The following is a 22,305-nucleotide window of genomic DNA, read 5'->3' as shown; positions in this document are numbered from 1 at the left end:
TAAATGTTGTGTTTGTAAATCTTGTTCAATAAAGTTCTTATTCTTGAAAAAAATAAAATAAACCTTAGATTAAAAAAAAAACAACATTTTAAATAGAAAAATACGGCACAAGTAATTCTCTGCAAAATATTCTTTTAGTTTGGGTTTTTTTCAAAATGTGAATTTACAAAAAAAAACAAATTCACAGAAATCTGCAATTATTTATTAAATTTGTTCACATTGTGTTGAATTTGTTTAGGGCTTCAGGTATGAATTTTCTGGAGGAAGAATCAGATCTTTTGCTTGAAAAAATAGGAGAATTTAACATTTTAAGTAAAACTACATAAGCAGCAGAATATACCAAATGATTTGACCCTGTTAGTGTATAATATGCTGACTGGGCTATTTAATATAGATGCATTGTAGTATAAAGAAAGCAGATTTTTTTTTTTTTTTTTTTTTTTACAATAAGAAGCATTTAATTATTTTGGCTTTGGAACTATTTAAATTGGTCGCAGTGAGATGATTTAACATTTTAAAATATTATTTTGTTGAATAACACAAATATTGTGTCACGTGTCTATTTTTATAGCAACGTATTACATGTCTGATTCAGGATGGTCTGTTGACCTTGTTCTTTTACATTTTCTTGCAATAAAGCTAAAGAAAAAGAAAGTAAAAGTCTTCATTATGAGTCACCACATAAAACTGTATTTCTAATCATATTGGTCAAAAATCTGAAATGTAAAAATAAAAAGAGTCATTGACAGGTTAGCGGTTCTTTTATCACATTTAATTTGTTTACAGATAGCAGGTATGCATTAAATATGATAAAAACCAAAAACAACTCGTGTCCCCAAATATATCATCTGTGATTGAAGTTGATTAAAATAAAACAAACATAAATAGCACAATTTCAATGATCCGCTGTGTCTATTGTTCCCAGACTGACCAGTTACAGGAAGAGTTTCACCTACGTCATCATAATAAATAAATAAACATCTCTTTACATAAATTACAACACAACGGCTGAACAGAACAACAACAGAAAAATGGGAAAAGAGGAATTAAAATAAAGCGTTGGATGTACTAAATGTGGCCCAAACAGAACACAGATTTGCCTTTAACATAAAATATGGAATGAGGTTTTTATCTTTAAATCAGCACACCTACTCTGAGGTTTTCGGCACATACGTGTGGTCACAGGAACCGCTGAAGTTTAAAAAAACAAAACAACAGCAGATATAAACTAACCTCAGTTTAATAGCATCTATGGTTTGTTACATTCACTTTATTAAGGATATGATTCGTGCGACTCGGCTGTCTCTGGAAGATTAAAAAAAAAAAAAAAAAAAAGGATCTGAAATAAAACTAAAATCATGTTTAAACGGGAGATTTATTCTCAATCGTAAGGACTGAAGTACAACTGGAAGAGGAGGAGGAAAAAAAAACGGCAGTTCAGACGGAGTCGACGCCGGAAACACAAAATAAAACGACAGGAGCCTTTCAGCTGATCGCTCCATGTTGGTCGGCCACGCTTCGACCCGGCGAGAGACTTCGGAGCTGAATTTGCTACATGTGATTTTTTTACCAGCAGAATAATTCACTCTGTAAAACAGACTTTTCGCTCCGAAACCAGCACCAGTCGCGAAACTCTCCGTTTACCGTGTCAGAAACCACGGTAGCAGGAAAAAAAGTCTCGGGACGACAGGTCAGGAAGGTCAGGAAGGCTTTCACTGCAGATGAGGTAATCTCCACTCTAAGGCATGTTTTGCAGTACAAGTAGCGCTTTTGGCATCTTTGAACGTATGCAGATGAACACATTCATGCATGACACCACGGACACCACGTACGTTGCACTTCAATTTTAGACGGGTAGATAACCTTTAAAAAAAAAGGTTTACACACGCTCAAAGCACCGAGTCATGCTTTTTTGGTCCTGAATGGTTTTGGTGGAGTTTAGCTGATAAAAACAAAAACAAAAATGCTTTCGCCTCCTCAGAAGGCGTCCTTGATGTTCTTGAGCTGCCGAACGGCCAGGTCCACCGGGAGGTTAAAGCGCAGGTGGCTTAGGCGCCCCAGGATGCGCAGGGCTCCCTCGAAGCCCGTCTGGGCCATGTAGCTCCAGGCCTGGTAGTGCGGGTGGATCAGAGTCCCCGACTTACAGAGCAGGTTGAGCCACGACACCAGCCGCTGCTCGTTCAGCGCCATGCACACCAGCGCTTTGAACTCGGTGTCCGGGCCGCGCTTGTAGCGTCCGTGCTCCTTCAGCACCGTGTGGATGGCCCACAGCAGCGACTGCTTCGGGGTGACGGTCACGGGGCCGCCCCCTACGGGCAGGCTGAAGGACTGCGACAGCTGGCGGGCCGGCGACTCCACGAAGGCCTTCCCGTTTTTGGATTGGTAGTACTTGACGAAGAGCTCCCACGGGTGCACGGTCTGCGGGCCGGGGCGGTAAGGCAGCAGGCAGGAGATGGGCGCCAGCACCAGGCTCATGGTCTGGGAGGGCGAGAAGAGGCCATGGGCCAGCAGGTCCTTCAGAGCGACCGCCAGCTCCTTCCTCACGGACGCGGTGAGCTCGTCTCGGGCGCCCGGCGCCGAACCGCTGGTGTAGCTGACCACGTGCTCGACGGAGGGGTGTCTGCGCGAGCCCAGCACCCGCACCTTCTCCACGGCGGCCTCCAGGCCCTGCAGCAGGGGCCCGTAGTCCTGCCCGGCCGGGTCCTGGGGCCACACGGTCGGGACCACGTGGCCGGCCGAGCAGCCGAACTGGCTGGCGGCGAAGATCTGCAGCACGGCCAGGGCCTTCTGGATGAGCTGCAGGCCGGTCTCACGCATCTGCTTGGCCTGCTCCGGGTCCACTGCAGGAGATCCAGAGGGGAAATGGGGGTTTTGTTTATTAGGACCTTTTTCAAAGCATATTTATTAAAAGTTCTATGCGAAGTGACCGACCTGTCCTCTTCGCTCCTGCAGCTCTGGCGTTGCTCCGTGCTGCTTGCGGCTGCTGGCTCAGTCCGCCGTCGGACAGCAGAGGGTTCCCCACCTCATCTGAAGGAAGAAAAAAAAAAAAAAAAAAGGCAAAGTTATGCATTAAATATGAAAGCAGGCACTGCGATAGGAACTAGAGATCAGACCTCCCACCCCTGCGTACCCTGGATGAAGTTGATGAACATCTCCAGGTCCCTGATCTGGGTCTTGAGCTGCTCCACCAGCTGCTCCTTGACCCGGGCCGGGTTCACGATCTGAGCGATGGCGATGTCCACCCGCTGCCTCAGCTCCTCCGGCGACAAGTTCCCGATGTCTTCGTTCAGGTTCACGTCCAGTTTTTTGATCAGCTCGTCGATGATGACCTGGAAGGCGGTGAAGTCTTCTTAAAACATGCAACACCCCTGGTTTGATTTGGTCCCGACTACAACAGACTCAGGAGGAGAGACGCTGGGTAAATCAGAACAAAGGATGTTCACGGATTCTTGATTCTGGTTTATGGAAAAAGGAAGTCTTCAAATTCTGACTTATTATGATCACCAACACGTAAACATCCCATCATGTGCTCAACGTAACAGACGGGAAACCGAGGACACTTCAGGTGTGAGAAAAGCTAGTTTGGGAAGCGGCTTTAAGTTGGTTGTAAAATATTTATTTCCTCTCGGAATAAAATAAATAAATAAAAAGGCTGATTGCACAACCTTTTTTGTTTGTCTGTTTGTTTGTTTGCTTGTTGTTGTCGTATTCCCACCTTCTGTCTCTCCATGACGACGGACTGCGGCAGCGAGTCGTAGCTGCCCTCCTGGTAGGCGAAGCGCTCCAGATCGTCCAGCTGCGTCTTCAGCTGGAAAATCAGATCCTTCTGTTTCTCCCTCTGAGCCTCCAGACGTTCCCTCTTCTCCCGCTCGGTCTGACGGTAGAGAGAGAGAGAGAGAGAGAGACACACACACACACACACACACACACACACACACACACACACACACACACACACACACACACACACACACCAGATGGCTCAGCTGTTTGGTAAAACACTTTACACAGCTTTAAACAACAAATATCACAACATAAGACACAAAAACAAAACAAAAAAACACACACACACACACACACACCAAACTCTTGAAGAAATATCAGGTTTCATACTCACAAGATCGCCCTGCAATGTTAAAGCATGTGACAGGAAAGAAATAAAAAAATAAAAAAAACGTCATATTACATGCAGGTAATGAAGCTGTTACTCCGAGAGGCAGCGAGTGAACGAGGAAACACAGAAAACCTTTAAATTAAACAGACAGCCATCTGCTGGAGGCGTTTTCATACCGTGAGCATCACGTAGTGACAGAAAGGAGCGTTTTTCCACCAGTGGTAACAGCGAGTGACTCAATAAACTCCCTTTAAATCAGCTTTAAATCACAAACCTGAATAATTTCTGTTAATAAAACAGCACACGCACTCACTTGCATGTGTGTATTTGTATGAATATCTCCATGAGCTTTATTATTAATACATAATTTATTGATTACTAACAGGTTGGACAGTAAATGTTTTTTTTTTTTTAAAGCTACTGCTTTTATTTTTCTCATATTAGACATTTTAGATTTAATTAAAAAAAAAATCAAACTCAATTATTTATCTGTAAATTCCTTGACTAAAACTTGAAAAAACTTTTTTTTTAAACATCAAAACAATATTTTAAAAAAAGCATTAATCAAAGGGAAGAAGTGGAGAATAATTATAATTGTTGACATGTTTTGTTAAGTCATTGCCTCAAAAACAATGTAATACAAAAAAAGGAGGTTATTGATCAAGTGGTTTAAGTTCTTTAGCTATAATGCACAGAATTTATTGATCACTAACAGGTTGAACTTGAACAAAATATTTTTAAACCATAAAAAAAAAAAAGCAGTAAATCCTCCTGATTAAGAGGCAAGAAGTGGAGAATAATTATAATTAACAAGGTCGTTGCCTAAAAAAAAAACAATCCAAACATTTAATAATAATAAAAATAATAATTCCAGCTGTTTTCCAGCTGCATGGAAATAGGACACTGAAGTCTCATAACACTTATAATGTGCTGTTAATAATGACGAGGATCAATAAAAGAGTTGTATTTAAATTAATTAATGTTTTTGGACCTCCTGTCAAAGGGGCGGAGAGGCGGAGGAGGAGGTGGAGGTGTTTGTATTGCGGATCCTCACCGAGTTCTCCAGCTGTTTGGCATCCTGAGCTCTGCAGCCGACGACGTGCGGGCAGCCGCGGAAGGCGAACTCCTCCAGCTCCGCCAGCATGCGCTCCTTCTCGTCGGTCTGCGCGTGGACGATCTGCTTCAGACGGAACTGGACCTGCGCGAAGTGAGAGGTGAGCGCGAGGAGGGAGGAGTTCAGCAGGTCCTGCTCCTCCTCGAGCTTCCTCAGCCGGCCGGCCAGCTCCTCGTCGGAGGCCGACGACGAGACCCTCCGCCTCGGCTGGCCGCCGCCGCCGCCGCCGCTCTCCTCCTCGGGGCTGGCCACGGCGCCCACCGGCGCCCACCGCTCCCCGGCGCCGGTGAACGCAGCCTCGCTGTCCGAGGCTGACAGCTCCTCCGTGGACATTTTTATTTTATTTTTTTTTCACTCCAGCTGTTCGTTAACCGTCGCCAGTTTGTTAAATAAACAAAAAGTCTTCCAGACGGTTTTGTTCTCGTCTGTTGCGCAGATAACAAACAAGAATCACGGCCGGAGGAACAGGTGCATCGCCATCTTGGAACAGGATGGTTCATACGTCAAACGGAAGCACGTCAAGTTAAAACGGAAGTGCAGCATATATATATATCCAAAATAAAAGCATTTCATAAAAGTACAACTAAAAGGAGCTGTTAACGTGTTTTTTATATTGAATCAGAGGAGGGGAAAATAGTCTCTAGTTTAGGCTTTTATTTTGAAATAAAAAAAATCGGAAGTACCTTTGCTCACTTGTACAATAGAGGTACTTTACTGCTCATAAAGGGGAGGCCCCGCAAACCATCATAATAAACTGAAATCACTATAAAAAAAAATACTGATGTTGAGGAGAAAAAGGCTCAAAGAGTTCGACGTCATCCTAAAGACTCCGGAAGTAAAGGGAAACAGACCGGTTTCATGACGTCACTATTTACACAAGACTAAAGTGCTCCTCCTTTATGTAGCAGGTGTTTTCTTTGCACTTTTTTTGAATATGGTTTTAAGCTATTCGTTTTTAAGTTGACAAAAGGAACTGAATTCTATAAATAAATGTGTGTTTAATAAATGTTGTTTCATATGTCAGAGACTTATACTAAAATGAATGATTTGCGAGTTTTTAATGTCGTTATTTTCTTGTTTATTGCTTCAGTGGAAAAGTCCTCTCTGACTTGTCCTGCAAAATAACGCACATTAACAAGAAGATACAACAAATAAAAAAATAATTCCAAGAAGATGATTAATGAGTAATTGTCCATCTTGAGATGATGCCACAAAATTATATTAAAAACAAAAATCAGTCAAAGTTCCATAAAAATCTCATTCATTCATCATGAGGCTGAGTAACAGCAGTCCAATTTCATCATATTGATCATCGCAAACAACATTGAATTATTATTGATAAAGAAGAAATGCAACAGAAACCAGCAGATACAGAAACAGATGAGTGACAGTGAGTTAAATCATATCGCCTTTGGAGTGTTTCAGGTGTCGTCTTTATAGATAAAGTAGAGTTTCAAGTAACAAACTTGTGTGTGTGCTCGGAGTAACAAGTAAAACGAGTTTTATCCACACGATCGCTTTACGTCAGATGTGAATTAAGATGCGGGCGAGATAAAAAACAAACAAAAACTCGCACCTCCGAGTTCACAGAACATCTCTTAACACCGAAAGTGCAACTCATTGTCACAGTGTCAGCATTTCATCACCTTTGAACAAAGCAGAATTATTATTATTACTATTATTTTTTTTAAATCATCATGAAGTCCCTTTCTGTTTTCCTGCATTGGTGCATTGCGTTGAGGAAACAGACGGTGGTGCAGCGGAGGGATGTTTTTCACAGAACTGGAGCGCTCTTCTTCGTCTTGTCGCCGGAGAGGAAGCGCCAGTCGTGCCAGCTCGGCCCGGCGTTCTCGGTGCAGGATCCGGCTGCGGTGCAGGTGTGTCCGCTCGGACAGCAGCGCTTCATGTCGGCGCAGCACACCGCCTGCGGGGGAGGACGGGAAGTGATTATGGCTTCTTTGGGAGTGGTATATTATTGGATAGATAGATAGATAGATAGATAGATAGATAGATAGATAGATAGATAGATAGATAGATAGATAGATAGATAGATAGATAGATAGATAGATAGATAGATAGATAGATAGATAGAGCATCTATAGTGCATCATGTCAAAGCTCCGCCCACTAATCACACGCTCACATTTTTCAGCGGGCAGCAGCCCCACTCTCTGGTGAGCAGCCGGCAGCAGGTGGAGTCCACGGGACACTGACTCCCGTCATCGCAGTGCACAGATCTGGGATCGGCCGGACGTTTGGCGTACCACGGGACCTCCACGTCTCCTTTCACGCAAGAGGTCCTGCTCTCATCGCACCGATAGTGGGCGGGGCAACAGTGTCTCCCGTCGGCACAGCACACCGCCTGCAGGGAAGTGAGAAAGAGGAAGTGCTGCTTTCACATCGGACAGTGTTTTTTTTTTTTTCAATCAACCCAGTTGTTGTTTTTTCCCATCAAAAAACACTACAATTAAAAGGGAATGAATTCATCTTTTACCGGCTATAAATTCATAACGAAAAAAAGGAATGAAATTCTCCTGAGTGTTTGCAGACTTGAAGCCTGAAGTCAGAAATTAAAAAATAGGAAATGAAAGTAGAGATTTCAGTGGAACGATTTCATCGTGCAAATTAGGGACACGTTTTTTTTTTTTTTTTTGGGTGGGCTTGAGAAACTGCAGCGTGGGTGGAGAGACGCTTTTAGATCCTTCTGAAATGTGCTGATCTTTTCTCTACTTCCTTTTTTTTTAAATTATTATAAAAAATAAGCTGTAAAAGCTAAACGCTGACATCTTTAGAGACAAAACTATAAATCTTTCCACTGACGATGATGAACTGATAGATGAGTGAGTGGAGGTCAATAAACTCACGTCCGGCAGCGGGCAGCAGCCCCACCGATGAGACGAGGTCATGAAGCAGCAGGTGGTGTGCTGAGGGCAGCTGGTCTCGGCGTCACACTTATTACTGCCCTGTTCTTCATCATCCTCCTCCTGTGTCTTCATCACCTTGTCCTCCTCGGGCTTCTCCTCCTCCCGCTGCTTCGTGCTCGTTAGAAACGCCGGCGTCTTCCGCTTCATGGGTGTCGAGCCCGAGGCGTGGTCGCAGCTCGTGCTGGTCGGGTTGCAGGTGGTGCCGGCGGGGCAGCAGTGCTCGTGGTCGTCGCAGCAGACCGCCTTAAAAAAAACACAAAATGACAAATGTTGTCTTTATAAAAGTATGATTGTGTGTGATTTTACTCTTAAAAGTGACCGATTGATTACATCTTCTGCCTGTAGAGGCACTTACTTGTTGAATAACTATGTGCTGCACACGTAACAAGCGCAACGCTTTCAAACTTTTCATCTTTTTCTTTGTTTAAAAAAAAAAGAAAAAAGGAGGCGACTATGAGGGAGTTTAATCAAAATTAGGAATACGACAGTATAAACACGCTCCAAAACAATGGAAAATTTTGATTTTTGGGGGGATTTTAAATGTCATTTAAAGTGCAAGAGCTGTCAGTGCGGCTCCTTTGAGAGTGGTTTATTATTGTAAGTTTTTTTACTTTAATATTATTATTTATGCATTAAATCAGTCATTGTTGGGGGGGACTGTTAACACGCACGGAGAGTTCTCAGTCACGGTACAAACAAAACTGGTGCAACACACTTTATGACTCGAAGAAATTGGTTTGACTTACAACGATTTGCTACCGAGTGTCACTGATCTTTTGTCACCGATTGTTAACAAAGTGGACAAAAGTGGCAAAACGCAGCAACGTTGGACAAGAATTACAGGATACGACGAGCTTCCCGATTTATAAACACCTTCTTTCCTTCTGTCGCTGCAAAACAATAATGTCTGGCTGCTTATTGCTTTAATTGTTCAGTGCCTTGTGAGAAGCGAAGAGTTCTTGGCAAAAAGGAACAAAGGTTTTTCGAAGTGAGAAGCTCGCACGCAATGCATCCTGGTACTTGAAGGCACGGCTACTCAGAAAAGCCAGCTTTCTCTATAAATGTAACACACGGAGGAATTTCAGTTGACTGCGCAGCTTTCACTTTACCTACAGTTGACTACATTTACATTTACTACATTAAAGGGGCAAAAAATTCTCTTCAACCTGCGGCAGAGGACAGCAGGCCCAGCCTCCCTCTTGGGTTTTGCAGCAGGTGGTGCCATCAGCACAGGCAGCGGTCTTGTCACATTGAACATCGTTTCCCGGTACGCTCTGCCGGGGGATCGCAGGTACCTTCTCGACCCAGGTCTGAGAGAACAACCCATCATCGCAGGTCCCTGCAGCCACGTTACATTTCTTCCCTTTTGGACAGCAGTGGATGAAGTCTTCACAACAAACAGCCTTTAAAATGATGAGCGGACAAAAAAAAAGAACACTTTAAATACACTGGAGACACCTTCAGGTTGAAAGATTTTCCCACTGGACATATCTTAACAAATTTAAACATTTAACAGGAACAATTTGAGAAAATGGCAGTAAACTTTGACCTCTGGCAGAGGACAGCAGGCCCAGCCTCCCTCTTGGGTTTTGCAGCAGGTGGTGCCATCAGCACAGGCAGCGGTCTTGTCACATTGGACATCGTTTCCTGGTACGCTCTGCCGGGGGATCGCAGGTACCTTCTCGACCCAGGTCTGAGAGAACAGCCCGTCATTGCAGGTCCCTGCAGCCACGTTACATTTCTTCCCTTTTGGACAGCAGTGGACGAAGTCTTCACAACAAACAGCCTGTAAAATGATGAGCGGACAAAAAAAAGAACACTTGAAATACACTGGAGACACCTTCAGGTTGAAAGATTTTCCCACTGGACATATCTTAACAAATTTAAACATTTAATAGGAACTATTTGAGAAAATGGCAGTAAACTTTGACCTCTGGCAGAGGACAGCAGGCCCAGCCTCCCTCTTGGGTTTTGCAGCAGGTGGTGCCATCAGCACAGGCAGCGGTCTTGTCACATTGGACATCGTTTCCTGGTACGCTCTGCCGGGGGATCGCAGGTACCTTCTCGACCCAGGTCTGAGAGAACAACCCATCATCGCAGGTCCCTGCAGCCACGTTACATTTCTTCCCTTTTGGACAGCAGTGGACGAAGTCTTCACAACAAACAGCCTGTAAAATGATGAGCGGACAAAAAAAAAGAGCACTTGAAATACACTGGAGACACCTTCAGGTTGAAAGATTTTCCCACTGGACATATCTTAACAAATTTAAACATTTAATAGGAACTTTTTGAGAAAATGGCAGTAAACTTTGACCTCTGGCAGAGGACAGCAGGCCCAGCCTCCCTCTTGGGTTTTGCAGCAGGTGGTGCCATCAGCACAGGCAGCGGTCTTGTCACATTGGACATCGTTTCCCGGTACGCTCTGCCGGGGGATCGCAGGTACCTTCTCGACCCAGGTCTGAGAGAACAGCCCGTCATCGCAGGTCCCTGCAGCCACGTTACATTTCTTCCCTTTTGGACAGCAGTGGACGAAGTCCTCACAACAAACAGCCTGTAAAATGATGAGCGGACAAAAAAAAAGAGCACTTTAAATACACTGGAGACACCTTCAGGTTGAAAGATTTTCCCACTGGACATATCTTAACAAATTTAAACATTTAACAGGAACAATTTGAGAAAATGGCAGTAAACTTTGACCTCTGGCAGAGGACAGCAGGCCCAGCCTCCCTCTTGGGTTTTGCAGCAGGTGGTGCCATCAGCACAGGCAGCGGTCTTGTCACATTGGACATCGTTTCCTGGTACGCTCTGCCGGGGGATCGCAGGTACCTTCTCGACCCAGGTCTGAGAGAACAACCCGTCATCGCAGGTCCCTGCAGCCACGTTACATTTCTTCCCTTTTGGACAGCAGTGGACGAAGTCTTCACAACAAACAGCCTGTGAAATGATGAGCGGACAAAAAAAAAAGAACACTTTAAATACACTGGAGACACCTTCAGGTTGAAAGATTTTCCCACTGGAAACGTCTTGAACTCCGCAAATTTAAACATTTAACAGGAACAATTTGAGAAAATGGCAGTAAACTTTGACCTCTGGCAGAGGACAGCAGGCCCAGCCTCCCTCTTGGGTTTTGCAGCAGGTGGTGCCATCAGCACAGGCAGCGGTCTTGTCACATTGGACATCGTTTCCCGGTACGCTCTGCCGGGGGTTCAAAACAGAAAATACACATTTAACTTCGAAGATTTACACTTTCAATGAGAACTTTTTCGGGAAAGTGGCTGACAAAAAGTTACCTCTGGCAGAGGACAGCAGGACCAGCCTCCCTTTTGGGTTTTACAGCAGGTGGTGCCATCGGGACAGGCAGTATTTTTATTGCAACTGACTGGATTTCCTGAAAAAAAAAAAATTAAATAAAAATACCAAAAGTCATGTTGGGAAAACAAATCCAAACCTGTTTCCTACTTGTCAGAAACCTGCCCTCATGCTGAGAAAAGTACAGCTTGAAGGAGCAGATCTTCACCGAGGCAGATGTCAAAGTCAAAGTTTTATTTAAATTGTGCCAACGTGACAAGAGACACACTAACGAGCATGTGCAGTAGGCGATGTAACGAAAACGCAAACTAAAAAGCAAGAAAACTTTTGTTGGCTCATGTTGGAGGCAAGCACTTTTCATTCAACTGAGCTGGCGCCATCTTTGAGTCCATTTCTCCCGAATACATCTATGAACAAAAGGAGTCCGCTTCCTCTTGTTGTTCTGTGCTATTGTGACCCCGAGCTGCAACAGTCATAACTGCAGCTTTGCAATCAGACTGTTTATAAAAGTGTTCGTAGCTTCAGTATCTGAAAAATGAGGCCGATGCAGAAGTCCCTTACGCTGCAATACCACCGAGTGCCACTAGAGGTCGGCTCCAAAAAGCCTTCGGCTCCATAGACTCCCATTCAACTTCTCTCATCAAATCCAAAGTGAATAAAATGTGTCCATCAGTTATCTCGGTGTTGTTAGCTAAAGTCACTCCTTATTAGTTTTCTGGAGGTTCATCTGAAAATAATCCCTCATTAATTAGAAAAGAAGATTCAAAAAGACCTGTTTTGGGGGGCGTGTCTGTTTGATTGACAGCCCTGTGGTGCAGTCAGGTTACAGCTATTGGTGGGTGGGACGTAGTATCGTCATGTTTCCAATCAGATTAGTCAGATCCACCGCTGGCTCCTCCCCCAGCTCGTCCAAATATGGTCACTTCCTGCTCCAAACCGCTCTGAACTAGCAAAGAGGGCACCGGACAGAATCTGAACTCGAGGCTTTGTAACGGCTGTTCACGAACACGAGGCAGCTGCATTTGTTTACTTGTGTGTAATTTTTGGTGAAAAACACAAACAAAATATTTTTAGTTTCGAACAAAACTACACATGATACCTTCAATGTTAAATAAAAAAACAGGCTAGTAAGAACTATAAGATTGAAACGGCATGCAGGAAGAAAGCTGCTATGATTCATTTTAGCCTTGATAGACCTGTCCTGCAGCATAAATGTTGTTTTGTCACAGCAGGAAATAGTGTAACATTTAGCCGAGCCAATAAACGACACACCGATGCACCACTCCTAAAATGGAACAACATGGTGGTACTCGTGTTGTTAAACCAAAACTAGAGAAAATTCTGTGGATAAATCTGTAATTCAAAGTATTAGAAACTTTGGTGGCTGAAAACACATCTTCTGATACATAATGTTGGTCTGTATGTCCTTGTCTCACATAATTTAACGCCTCATGATGAGCTCACCTTTGGCTGCCTTGGTGACAGATGACACCGACACTTCCCTCCCAGAAGGAGGAAGTAAATTGTCTGTGGTGCCTTCAGGGACTTTTTCAGTTCCAGCATTGTGAACTGAAAGTAGAAAAAACACAGAGATCAGGTTTGCATGAACACACTCACGGATGATTAACCAGAAGAAGGAAATAAAACAGACAAACACACACACACACACACACACACACACACACACACACACACACACACACACACACACACACACACACACACACACACACCATCTGACCTTTCTGGTTCTCCCACTCCTCTCTGATCCTGGCAGGCAGCTTGGCCCACATCGGCATCTCGTCGCCGGTTGATAACGAAGTGCATTTGAAGTGCAGAACATCGCACGTGGTCCCTTCGGGGCAGCAGTGCATGTTGTCGCTGCAGCACACCGCCTGTTCAGACAGTGAAGTTTAACACCTCGGAGACAACAGCAGCCGTCCGCGATGAAATGAAGATGGAGCCGGTTCGTACCCGCGGCATCGGACAACATCCCCACGTCCCTTTGGGGGTTTCGCAGCACGTGGTGTCGCCGGGACACTCGGACAGTCGATCGCCGCACAGAACCGTCGTCACGAGATCTGAGACGACACGGCGGGAAGATCACGATTAAAAAAATGGCATAAAGGGGCATCATGAAAAAAAGGGGGAGACGAAGACTGAAGAAGTTGCAGGAAATCGAACCGTTCTTGATGCAGGAGCGGCCGTCAGCGCTGCACCGATGGGCCTCGGGACAGCAGTGATTCCCGTCGGAGCAGGCGACTCCCTGTTATAGACCATAAGGACATCCAGAACAATTTATAAAACAATAAATCCCCCAACCCCCCATTCATTAATGGGATGTCAAAGTGGAAATGACATTTTTTTTCTAAATAAACAGAACAGCTCCTCACAGCACTCGATAACACAGCAGCTATAGACTCTTTGGGAGCCTGCGGTTGTAAATATGTGGTTTAAATGGTGGACTTGTTCCTCTGATGTGTGGAAGTCCGTTTACTCCCATCAAAGTGTGTTTCCATCCCAGCAGTAGATCATATTCACGTTAAAATTCTTCTGTATAAAGTCTATAGCTGGAGTTATACAATAGTTTGATTACTTCTTTAATCTCTTGCACTTTGAACTACCGCACCTTTTAAATGCACATTGCTTATTTGATTTTTTTTTTAACTCTATTTGTGTTTAATTTTATGCATTTGATCTATTGTCATGCATTTGGTCTGTTTTTATGCATTTTATTGTTCTTATACATTTGATCTGTTTTGTATGCATTTGATCTGTTCTTATGCATCTCATTTCTTTTCTATATCTTTAAATGTTCCTTTATATCTGTTTTTATGTCAATCACTGCATGTATTTCTCTTGCTGTGAAGCATTTTGAGCCACAGTTCCTGTATGAAAGGTGCTGTACAAATAAAGTTTCTTCTTCTTATTATATTACCTGAGATACAGGACAGCAGCCAAACCCCTTGGAAGCCTTCAGACAGGAGAACTCGGCGGGGCACCGTGACTGATCGGGACAGATGTTGTCGTCTTCCTCCGCGGTGTATGTCTTTATCATCCTGAAGGACTAGCGGGGACGGCGGGACAATATTACTGAATATATTTCATGTGGGTTAATGACATCACAAGAAAAAAAACAAGAAAAAAAATGATGTGTGTTCTTCCTACTTTGGAGAGTCCGGGCCGATCAGCGGAGACTCTTTTCCGCCATGGGACGGACACAGTAGCGTTCACACAGCCGGACGTGGACGAGTCGCAGACCGTGTCGGTGGGACAGCAGTGAATGTGATCCTTGCAGCACTCAGCCTGCGGAGGACAGCATTAATAGAAACACACTTTGACTTTCACGGTTTTGAAATGGGCACCATACAGGTTAAATGAGGCCAAAGCTTTTAATCTGGCTTGTAAAGTAATAAAACACCACTGAAATTAATAGTACCACTGTATTTTATTACAAAAGTACAATAAATGGGTTATTTAAATAGGTTGTGGTAAAAGTGAACACCTTGGCTGGATGAGTTAAGGATAAATTAAGACGTATGCTGTCCTTTTGTTATTTTAGGACCAAAACACTTTGATAGGGGAATTATGTACAACATGCCGGCGGTACGACCACATCTACCTGATCAAACGGGCAGCATTCGTAGCTGTCGGTGGGGTCGTTGCAGCAGGTCTGACCCTCCTCACATCCCCCTCCATCTGGACACTCATCAGCACCGACCAGGACCAGCAGAGTCCAACAAATCAGCACTGAGCCATGCATCTGCAGACAAAGGGATACATAGAGAAGGCTTTACTAAAAATAAAAGTGAAAACTGTGCATGAGGAATCGCCACTTTTCCCTAAAAAAAAGCATACATTGTTTGTCATAAATGCTGCAAAAACTCTTAATTATAAGAATCCAATTGTCCTAGTAGCTTTTTTTTTTAAGTAATTTGTGCCTATAAAAACTAATTTCATTGTGAAAACCTTTTTTATATATATATAAAAGAAAAAAAAGTCTAATTGTTTGAGACTCCAGTTTCTTTTATTTCCTTAAAAGTACTTCCTTTATTGCATAATTGGTCCACATCGGATAAACAAGTCGATACAACAGGGATTCATGTAACAGGGATTCATGTAAGATATCTCACTTTCAGTTTATATTAGCTAGTAATAATAACAATAATGTAAACAGGAGATTTGACACAACAAGACAATTTACACAAGAGGACAATTGTTTGCAGATTAAACGTCAATCCAAAGCTTCAAATAGTTTAGATTTCTGCATCATTGTTAAGTCTCCACAACTTTTTTTCGTTTTTCTTTTACAAACTTCTGGACTTTTTTTTTTAACATTAGACAATCAGGACTCAAAAAAAAAAAAGACGCGTGCGTTTCTCACCTTCGTAGAAGACTGAAGAGCTGTCGTGAGCAGGTCGGCTGTTTCACAAGCGTCTCACCGTAAAGTGGCACAAGTACACTCGACTCGCTTTGTCATGAACACGCCCTCAAGAGAGAGATCGTGACGTGAAGGGTGGTTTTTTTTTCCCAGTTTCCCCTGAATACCCCGCAGCGCCAACTCCAGGTCAATTATTAGAAAAAAAAAACGTAATAATTATTCCATGTGTCTTGATAACATTTTAATTTCCTGCCTCATTGTACAGGGCAACCAGCCGACGGACTTTGTTTACATACCGGGGAAGCCGCAAACGCCGCAGTCCACCAGGCGGCGCCAGAGGGAGGGGAGGGGCGGAGGAAGAGGGGCGGAGCCAAAAGTGACAACCGCTGATCTACAAAACATCCGCGCGCGTCTCTTCCGCTTACAAACGCACTTTACATGTTTGTGAAGTCCGCGCGCAGCGTAACTAACGCTGTAAACTCAGCCCGACTCCCCAAAACAAATACAGAGGATGGAGCGGGCGGCCGAGTGGAGTCACGACGGAGAGGCACGACGTTGAGGCCTTAACGGGACATGGCCGACGACACCTGTGTTTCCCAACGAGGCCGGCAGCCGAAGTAGAGGTGAAGTGACCGTTAGCTCGTTCCGCCATTCTTCAAAGGCTTTGTAAGGTTGCCTGGAGACGGCTAGCTGCTTTAGCTGCTCCGCTAATCGGCACTCAAAACGCAAAAGCGGTTTTAAAGATCGCACATTTTACAAGACGAGGTTTTCCTTAAAATTATAACACCGACTGTCTTTTTGAAACCCGCCAGATGCGTTCAAGACATTTTCATTACGAGTTCCAGCCGGCCAGTACTGAAAAAGAACAGAGTGTACCGACAGTGGATTTCACGCGGAGGGTTTTTTTTTTTAAATCACAAAATTGTAAATGAATCTAATCTGAAGACATTTTATTGTATTTATTAACCTGCGTCCTGTCAATAACGGTGAAATGGTTGAGTGGTAATAGCGAGGCCTTGCTCGTGGAATAGCACGCGTCTGCTTTTTGGGTGCTCGCCAGAGAGGTCTCAGTACATCTGTGAAAGGGTGGAGGAGGTGGAGGTGGAGGAGGAGGTGGAGGAGGAGGAGGACAAAGTCAGGGGCCGCCACACGGGTGGAAAGAAAAAAAACAAGTTTCAGATTGTAAACAATGGATTTTGTTTGTAGTTTTATTGGTCTGCTCCCTCCATTCAGGAGGCGAGGCTTATCTATGACTTGCAGTGATAGATAAGAAAATGTTTCAACGAACCCCATCACAGCAGCTCCACCTAAACTGAGTCTGACTTCTCCTTTTTTTTTTTTTTTTTTAATTCCTGCAGTATAACACTTTTTTTTCTTCTTTTTTTTTTTTGGTTTTTTTTGTGGTTGCCTCGACTCTAATTCGAAGACACTTCCCCAAAACACTCACCTTGTGGAAGGTCACTGATCCCGGGGTCTTGTTTTCACGGTTTCAAGGACACTCATAGGGGGGTCAGGAAACTCCTCTGTGAAGTTTCAGCCGCTGTAAATTGTATTCCCGGGTGTTAACGTGCTATATTTCTCTCCTGGTGGGTGGGGGCAGGTGGGGGCAGGATGGTGGAGCGGACCGGCGGCGGCGGCCCCGTGGCTGCCATCTCTCCGGTGCAGCAGATGCTGGCCTCCGGCACCGGAGCCCTCCTCACATCTCTATTCGGTGAGATTTTAGAAATACAAACTAAAAAAAACGTTTTCTTTTTTTCAGTGCAAGTTTTCTGTGTCATTTCTTACTTTGGCTCATAATGTCGTTTTAATTATTTGTTTCACAGTCACGCCGCTGGACGTTGTGAAGATCAGGCTGCAGGCTCAGCAGACGCCGTTCCACCAAGGTAGGAGGAGGAACTTCTGCAGCTTTTGAAATCACACAGCTGCTTCTGGGTGTTGGCTTTTTTTTATTTTTATTTTTTTATCTTAATGCTTTTGCTCTAACATCTGTCCTCTGTGTCCACTCTGTCTCCTGTCTGTACTTCCTCTGCTTCGTTTCCAATAGCTTTAGCGTGTGAATCTGCTCCGTGGGGCAGCGGCGTCACCCGCCCGTCCAAGTGTGAGTATCTGACCCGCAAAAACACCTAAACGTGTGGCCACGTGTTGCTCGTGAACACAAAATAACCTCCTTTTGCAAATAGGATTTTTTTTTTTTGTGTGTGTGTGTTTTTATTTCACTCAACAACTGCCGCTTCATGCCGGGGTACAGATTCGTGGATCCGTGTCACGCTGAAAACGTTCCCTCACGATTTAAAAGTCGGCATTTGTTTTCTCGTGATCCACGATAAAAGTTCTTTTTTTTTCTGACCCTGCGTTGTTTTCCACAAAGCTTTTAGTGGCTGATCAGCCCTGAAAAAACAGGCAGAGTCAGCCGAGGCGAGGCAAGGACACCCCCCCCCCCCCTCCCTCCCGAGGTTATCTCCTCAGCGGTCGTTACCATCGCCTCTGTTAAAGAAACATCCAAAGTTTTCTGTGGCACAAAATGTTATCTTTACGATCCTGCTCTCTCTCTCTCAGGGAAGTGCTTCCTGTATTGTAACGGCCTGATGGATCACATCTACGTTTGTCGAAACGGGAGCAGCTGCACCAGCTGGTACAAAACGCCGACGCACTTCAGCGGGACTCTCGTGAGTAAAATCGCACCGGCAGCAGCTATTTTTTGTTTTACCACAAAAATGAAACGTTTTTATTGCGTTTATGTCACAGGACGCTTTTGTGAAGATCACTCGGCACGAAGGGCTGCGGTCTCTGTGGAGCGGGTTGCCGCCGACACTGTGAGTGACAGCTGGGGAAAATATAAAATATATGACGACTCAAAGCAGATGAAAACGTCTTTTAAGAAACTTTCGCGCATGATTTTCACACTTATAAATCCACACAGCGGCCACCGCGGTGACCTTAAAGTTACGGCTTATAACACATCAACACATTGATTTTTTTATTTTTTTAATCATCATGTCCACAAGAAGATATTCCATCATCTCGGCATTAGACCGACACACCTGCAAAACACGACATCAGACTCTTTATGGTGACAAATTTGCATATTTTTTGTTTTGTTTATTTGTGTGTGTGTGTGTGTGTGTGTGTGTGTGTGTGCGTGTGTGTGTGCAGCATCATGGCGGTACCCGCCACCGTCATCTACTTCACGTGCTACGACCAGCTGCGGGACTTCCTGCGGTTCGGTGTGGGTCTGCAGGGCAGCCACGTCCCTCTGGTCGCCGGGGGCCTCGCCAGACGTGAGTGCACGAGAGGAAACCGCGTAGGACGGTCTCTGGCTCGTACCATGGTCTCTGGCTCGTACCACGTCCACCGTCTTTCCTTTCATTAAAACCCGTCTCTCTCCGCTGTGCGCGTTGCAGTGGGCGCCGTGACGGTGATCAGCCCTCTGGAGCTGGTCAGGACCAAGATGCAGTCCCGCCGGCTGTCCTACGGCGAGCTGCGGGTGTGCATCCGCTCGGCCGTGGCCCGGGACGGCCTGCTGTCTCTGTGGAGGGGCTGGGGACCCACTGTCCTCCGGGACGTCCCCTTCTCCGGTGAGACACGGAACAGATCTATCAAACACTCATCCTGGTGTCAACTTTAAAGGAGATGACGGGCCGGCGACAGAAAATGTTTCCAAATCCTCCACAGAAACCTGTTAAACGACATATTTAACCTTTAATATCTTCCGTATGTTCCAAACAGTCGATAAATACTCTTTCTTCCGTGCTGTCGTTCCCATTAAAACTTCCGCAAGTATCATAACTATATTGTTGCAAAATGTACACGCAGGCTTTCAGCTACAGGAGGTTTTTTTTAGAAGTTTCTGTCAAGTCTTTTTGATGTTTTCTTCCACCGTTAACCTGCAAACGCTAAAACCACCTTTTAAAGCTCACGGAGAGTTCAGATCATTTCTTTTTCAACATATCGTTCATGTAGAAACTTTTCATATATTACGTTCCTTTGCCCCTCTGAGCACGTCGGGTAGGAGAGAAGCGATCTGGAATTAGTTTTGTAAGTTCGGTCACATGGAGGCGGCGTGAAAAGTGGGGAAAAGAGATTGCGTAACAAAACGAAGGTATCGAGAGAAACGAAGCGCAACGTCTGGCTCCTTTTGCACCGCCGCACAGCCGACCAATCACAGCGTCGGTGTGAATGTCACGTGACAGAGACACAATGACTCATTTATCTAAAAGTCCAAAGGTTGTTTTTTTTGGCCTTAAAGTTGTGAAGCTGTTAACTGACTGAATTTAGGGGAATATTTTTCAGGGAATTTCAACAAAAAGCAACCGGGAGCTGAAAGTTAACAGACAAAACATGGAAGACTGAAACAGAAACGGCAGTTTCTACTGCAACGTGGTGCTAAAAAAAAAGAAAAAAAAAAAAGCAACAAATGATCAAAAGCGTCTGTTTCTGCTTTTGCAGCTTTCTACTGGTTCAACTACGAGCTGGTGAAGGTGCAGCTGTGTGAGCAGGCCGGAGCGCCGCAGGCCAACTTCTCCATCAGCTTCACCGCAGGAGCCATCTCTGGAGCGGTGAGTGCTCACACACACACACACACACACACACACACACACACACTGTCTGTCCTATTTCTTCCACCTCCCAGTAAAAAGTCCTAATCAGAGTTCACGTCAGGGCACATTAACCGAACCGGGCCAGCGTCTGACACACATTAACAGAACCGAGGGCTTCTTGAGCAATAGGTAAACGACTTCTGACAGAATATCGGAGGGTTTTTGAAGCGTTGGGTTTGTTTTTGTTCAGATCGCCGCCATCCTGACGCTGCCGTTCGACGTGGTGAAGACTCGCAGACAGATCCAGCTGGGAGAGATGGATTCTCTGGGAGGTCTGTGCTCGTGTGTGTATATATATATGTATATAAATATACATATATATTAATAAATATATGTATACAGACTGAAATGTCCTGATCCGTGTGTTCTATAACTTGCTTGTCATCCCTCCTAGTTCCCTTGAAGAAAACCACGTCCACGTGGCACATCATGAAGGAGATCTGGGCTGAGTCGGGCTACAGGGGCCTTTTTGCAGGTATGAACTCAACGCCGTCTCAAACTCAATGTTTGCTTTGCTCAGAAGAGTAAACGTGTTTTTTTTTCTTTTTGTGCCCCCCCACCTCTCTCAGGCTTCATGCCCAGGGTGATCAAAGTCGCCCCGGCCTGCGCGGTCATGATAAGCAGCTACGAGTTCGGGAAGGCCTTCTTCCAGAAGGTGAACCTTGATCGGGAGCGTCGGGCACCATGAAGGCTCGTCGGACGTGGACGGACGTCGAGGAGGATTCAGAGTCTCCCTGCAGATTTGCTGTCCTGACAAAAAAACAGGCTGCGAAAAGCACCGACACGCTTAAAATCCCAGACCGGGCTGCAGAAGGGATTCTCTCGGACACCACAGACTTTGTGTTTTGTTTGTTCGTTCCTACAGATTTCTCAAAAAAAAAAATACAAAAAAAGATGGGTTTTTTTTCCCAGAACTTAAGTAAAGGGACTCGCACAAAATGATCCTACTTCTGGGCTCATTTTCAAATGAAAAAGGAGAAATCATCATCGATGAAGCCCACCGTGCAGAAACCTTCCTGAAGACTTTATCGGTACTGTAGCGAGTCAGAAGAGGACGAGCTGCATGACTTCAGATCAGCTGCTCCACCCGGCATCATCATCATCAGCAGCATGATCACCACCGCATCGCCCTGCATTCCTGCCGCAGCAAAGCACGACAACGTTGACATTCTATCTGCCGTGTAGATGACTGGAAAAAAAAATTTAAAAAAATCGGTTTCATATGCTGGATAGATTTAACCATTTATGGTACTTTTAGGTTTTTAGAGCTGTGAAATGAGCATGAGAAACAAATTCTGGTTTTTATGTTTGTTGATGGTTTTGGCCCCTTTTTAGTTGTTTTCAGAGTTTGAGGAAAGCTGTAGTTTGGAATATACTTTAATGAACTTTTAATGCTATAAATATATTACACGAGTGTCTGAGGAAAACGACAAAAGGATTTCCAAAATAAAAGTTCTTATCGACAACAAACATAAAACAAAAACTTGTTGAAACACTGGATCATAAATCAAAGGATTTCTGCCTTAATCTGACGGATGTAAATTTGAGTCATGTATGTTTTTGTTTTTTACATATAAATGCTATTAAAAATAAAAAGCAGGTTGATTTCAATGCAGTGTGATTTATTTATGATAAAAATTTGTGTTAATTAAAAAACTTGTTACGTGTGGATTAGTCATAATGGAGAAAGTTGTATTTCATAGCAAATGAACATCAATGTGGTTATGTATATTTAAGGAATAATAATTACACATTCAAACGTTTTTTTGAACGGTCAGACGATAAAAGCCGTACTCTTATTAAAATCAACAAATTTAAGAATAAAGAAGCATCTTATTTCCATTTTTAAGTAAGTTATGTTATAGT

At 44.3% G+C, this 22,305-nt stretch overlaps 3 protein-coding genes across 5 annotated transcripts; 1 reads left to right on the top strand and 2 right to left on the bottom strand.

Annotated features, from left to right (window-relative positions):
* Positions 1-770: 770 nt before the first annotated feature.
* On the bottom strand, positions 771-5,704 carry rundc1 (RUN domain containing 1). Its single transcript, XM_069716039.1, has 5 exons — positions 5,169-5,704; positions 3,716-3,874; positions 3,131-3,329; positions 2,932-3,027; positions 771-2,840 (listed from the first exon to the last, which is right to left on the bottom strand). Exons 1-5 carry the CDS (start codon positions 5,559-5,561, stop codon positions 1,978-1,980), a joined length of 1,710 nt encoding a protein of 569 aa, XP_069572140.1. The 5' UTR covers positions 5,562-5,704; the 3' UTR covers positions 771-1,977.
* A 1,201-nt stretch (positions 5,705-6,905) lies between these two features.
* Positions 6,906-16,105, bottom strand: grna (granulin a). 3 transcript variants are annotated; one of them, XM_069716063.1, is made up of 18 exons: positions 15,845-16,105; positions 15,083-15,223; positions 14,629-14,766; positions 14,399-14,527; positions 13,645-13,726; positions 13,435-13,541; positions 13,202-13,355; positions 12,925-13,029; positions 11,442-11,539; positions 11,239-11,346; positions 10,849-11,085; positions 10,466-10,573; positions 10,083-10,319; positions 9,701-9,937; positions 9,318-9,554; positions 8,092-8,394; positions 7,371-7,589; positions 6,906-7,152 (listed from the first exon to the last, which is right to left on the bottom strand). In XM_069716063.1, the coding sequence occupies exons 2-18, from the start codon at positions 15,221-15,223 to the stop codon at positions 7,003-7,005; spliced, it is 2,790 nt and encodes a 929-aa protein (XP_069572164.1). In that variant the 5' UTR covers positions 15,845-16,105; the 3' UTR covers positions 6,906-7,002. The 3 variants fall into 3 exon arrangements, with proteins under 3 accessions (XP_069572164.1, XP_069572163.1, XP_069572162.1); XM_069716062.1 differs by having other exon boundaries at positions 9,447-9,554; positions 10,466-10,702; positions 15,845-16,104; XM_069716061.1 differs by having other exon boundaries at positions 10,466-10,702; positions 15,845-16,103.
* Positions 16,106-16,295: 190 nt separating this feature from the next.
* Positions 16,296-22,050, top strand: slc25a39 (solute carrier family 25 member 39). The gene is made up of 12 exons (XM_069716077.1): positions 16,296-16,464; positions 17,442-17,552; positions 17,665-17,724; positions 17,886-17,939; positions 18,398-18,507; positions 18,587-18,654; positions 18,995-19,119; positions 19,243-19,416; positions 20,288-20,397; positions 20,630-20,711; positions 20,834-20,914; positions 21,009-22,050. The coding sequence occupies exons 2-12, from the start codon at positions 17,453-17,455 to the stop codon at positions 21,125-21,127; spliced, it is 1,083 nt and encodes a 360-aa protein (XP_069572178.1). The 5' UTR covers positions 16,296-16,464; positions 17,442-17,452; the 3' UTR covers positions 21,128-22,050.
* Positions 22,051-22,305: the final 255 nt, after the last annotated feature.

This window comes from Brachyistius frenatus, unplaced genomic scaffold (genome assembly GCF_029030835.1).
Source record: "Brachyistius frenatus isolate BFR_SWC_R1_liver_20210118 unplaced genomic scaffold, ASM2903083v1 Contig_151, whole genome shotgun sequence".
In the NCBI taxonomy this organism is placed as follows: domain Eukaryota; kingdom Metazoa; phylum Chordata; class Actinopteri; family Embiotocidae; genus Brachyistius; species Brachyistius frenatus.
The sequence above is the reverse complement of the archived record's forward strand: the minus strand, read 5'-3'. Positions and strand labels throughout refer to the sequence as shown.

Excerpts from the sequence above, each read along its gene's own strand:
- rundc1 (XM_069716039.1), bottom strand. The coding sequence starts at position 5,561 with ATGTCCACGGAGGAGCTGTCAGCCTCGGACAGCGAGGCTGCGTTCACC. Across the intron at positions 3,028-3,130 it reads GTTCATCAACTTCATCCAGG|ATGAGGTGGGGAACCCTCTG; the intron begins GTACGCAGGGGT and ends TTCTTCCTTCAG. Across the intron at positions 2,841-2,931 it reads TGCAGGAGCGAAGAGGACAG|TGGACCCGGAGCAGGCCAAG; the intron begins GTCGGTCACTTC and ends GATCTCCTGCAG.
- grna (XM_069716061.1), bottom strand. The coding sequence starts at position 15,223 with ATGCATGGCTCAGTGCTGATTTGTTGGACTCTGCTGGTCCTGGTCGGT. Across the intron at positions 13,030-13,201 it reads GGAGTGGGAGAACCAGAAAG|TTCACAATGCTGGAACTGAA; the intron begins GTCAGATGGTGT and ends TTCTACTTTCAG. Across the intron at positions 9,555-9,700 it reads CCTGCTGTCCTCTGCCAGAG|GCTGTTTGTTGTGAAGACTT; the intron begins GTCAAAGTTTAC and ends ATCATTTTAAAG.
- slc25a39 (XM_069716077.1), top strand. The coding sequence starts at position 17,453 with ATGGTGGAGCGGACCGGCGGCGGCGGCCCCGTGGCTGCCATCTCTCCG. Across the intron at positions 17,725-17,885 it reads GCAGACGCCGTTCCACCAAG|CTTTAGCGTGTGAATCTGCT; the intron begins GTAGGAGGAGGA and ends CGTTTCCAATAG. Across the intron at positions 19,417-20,287 it reads CCGGGACGTCCCCTTCTCCG|CTTTCTACTGGTTCAACTAC; the intron begins GTGAGACACGGA and ends CTGCTTTTGCAG.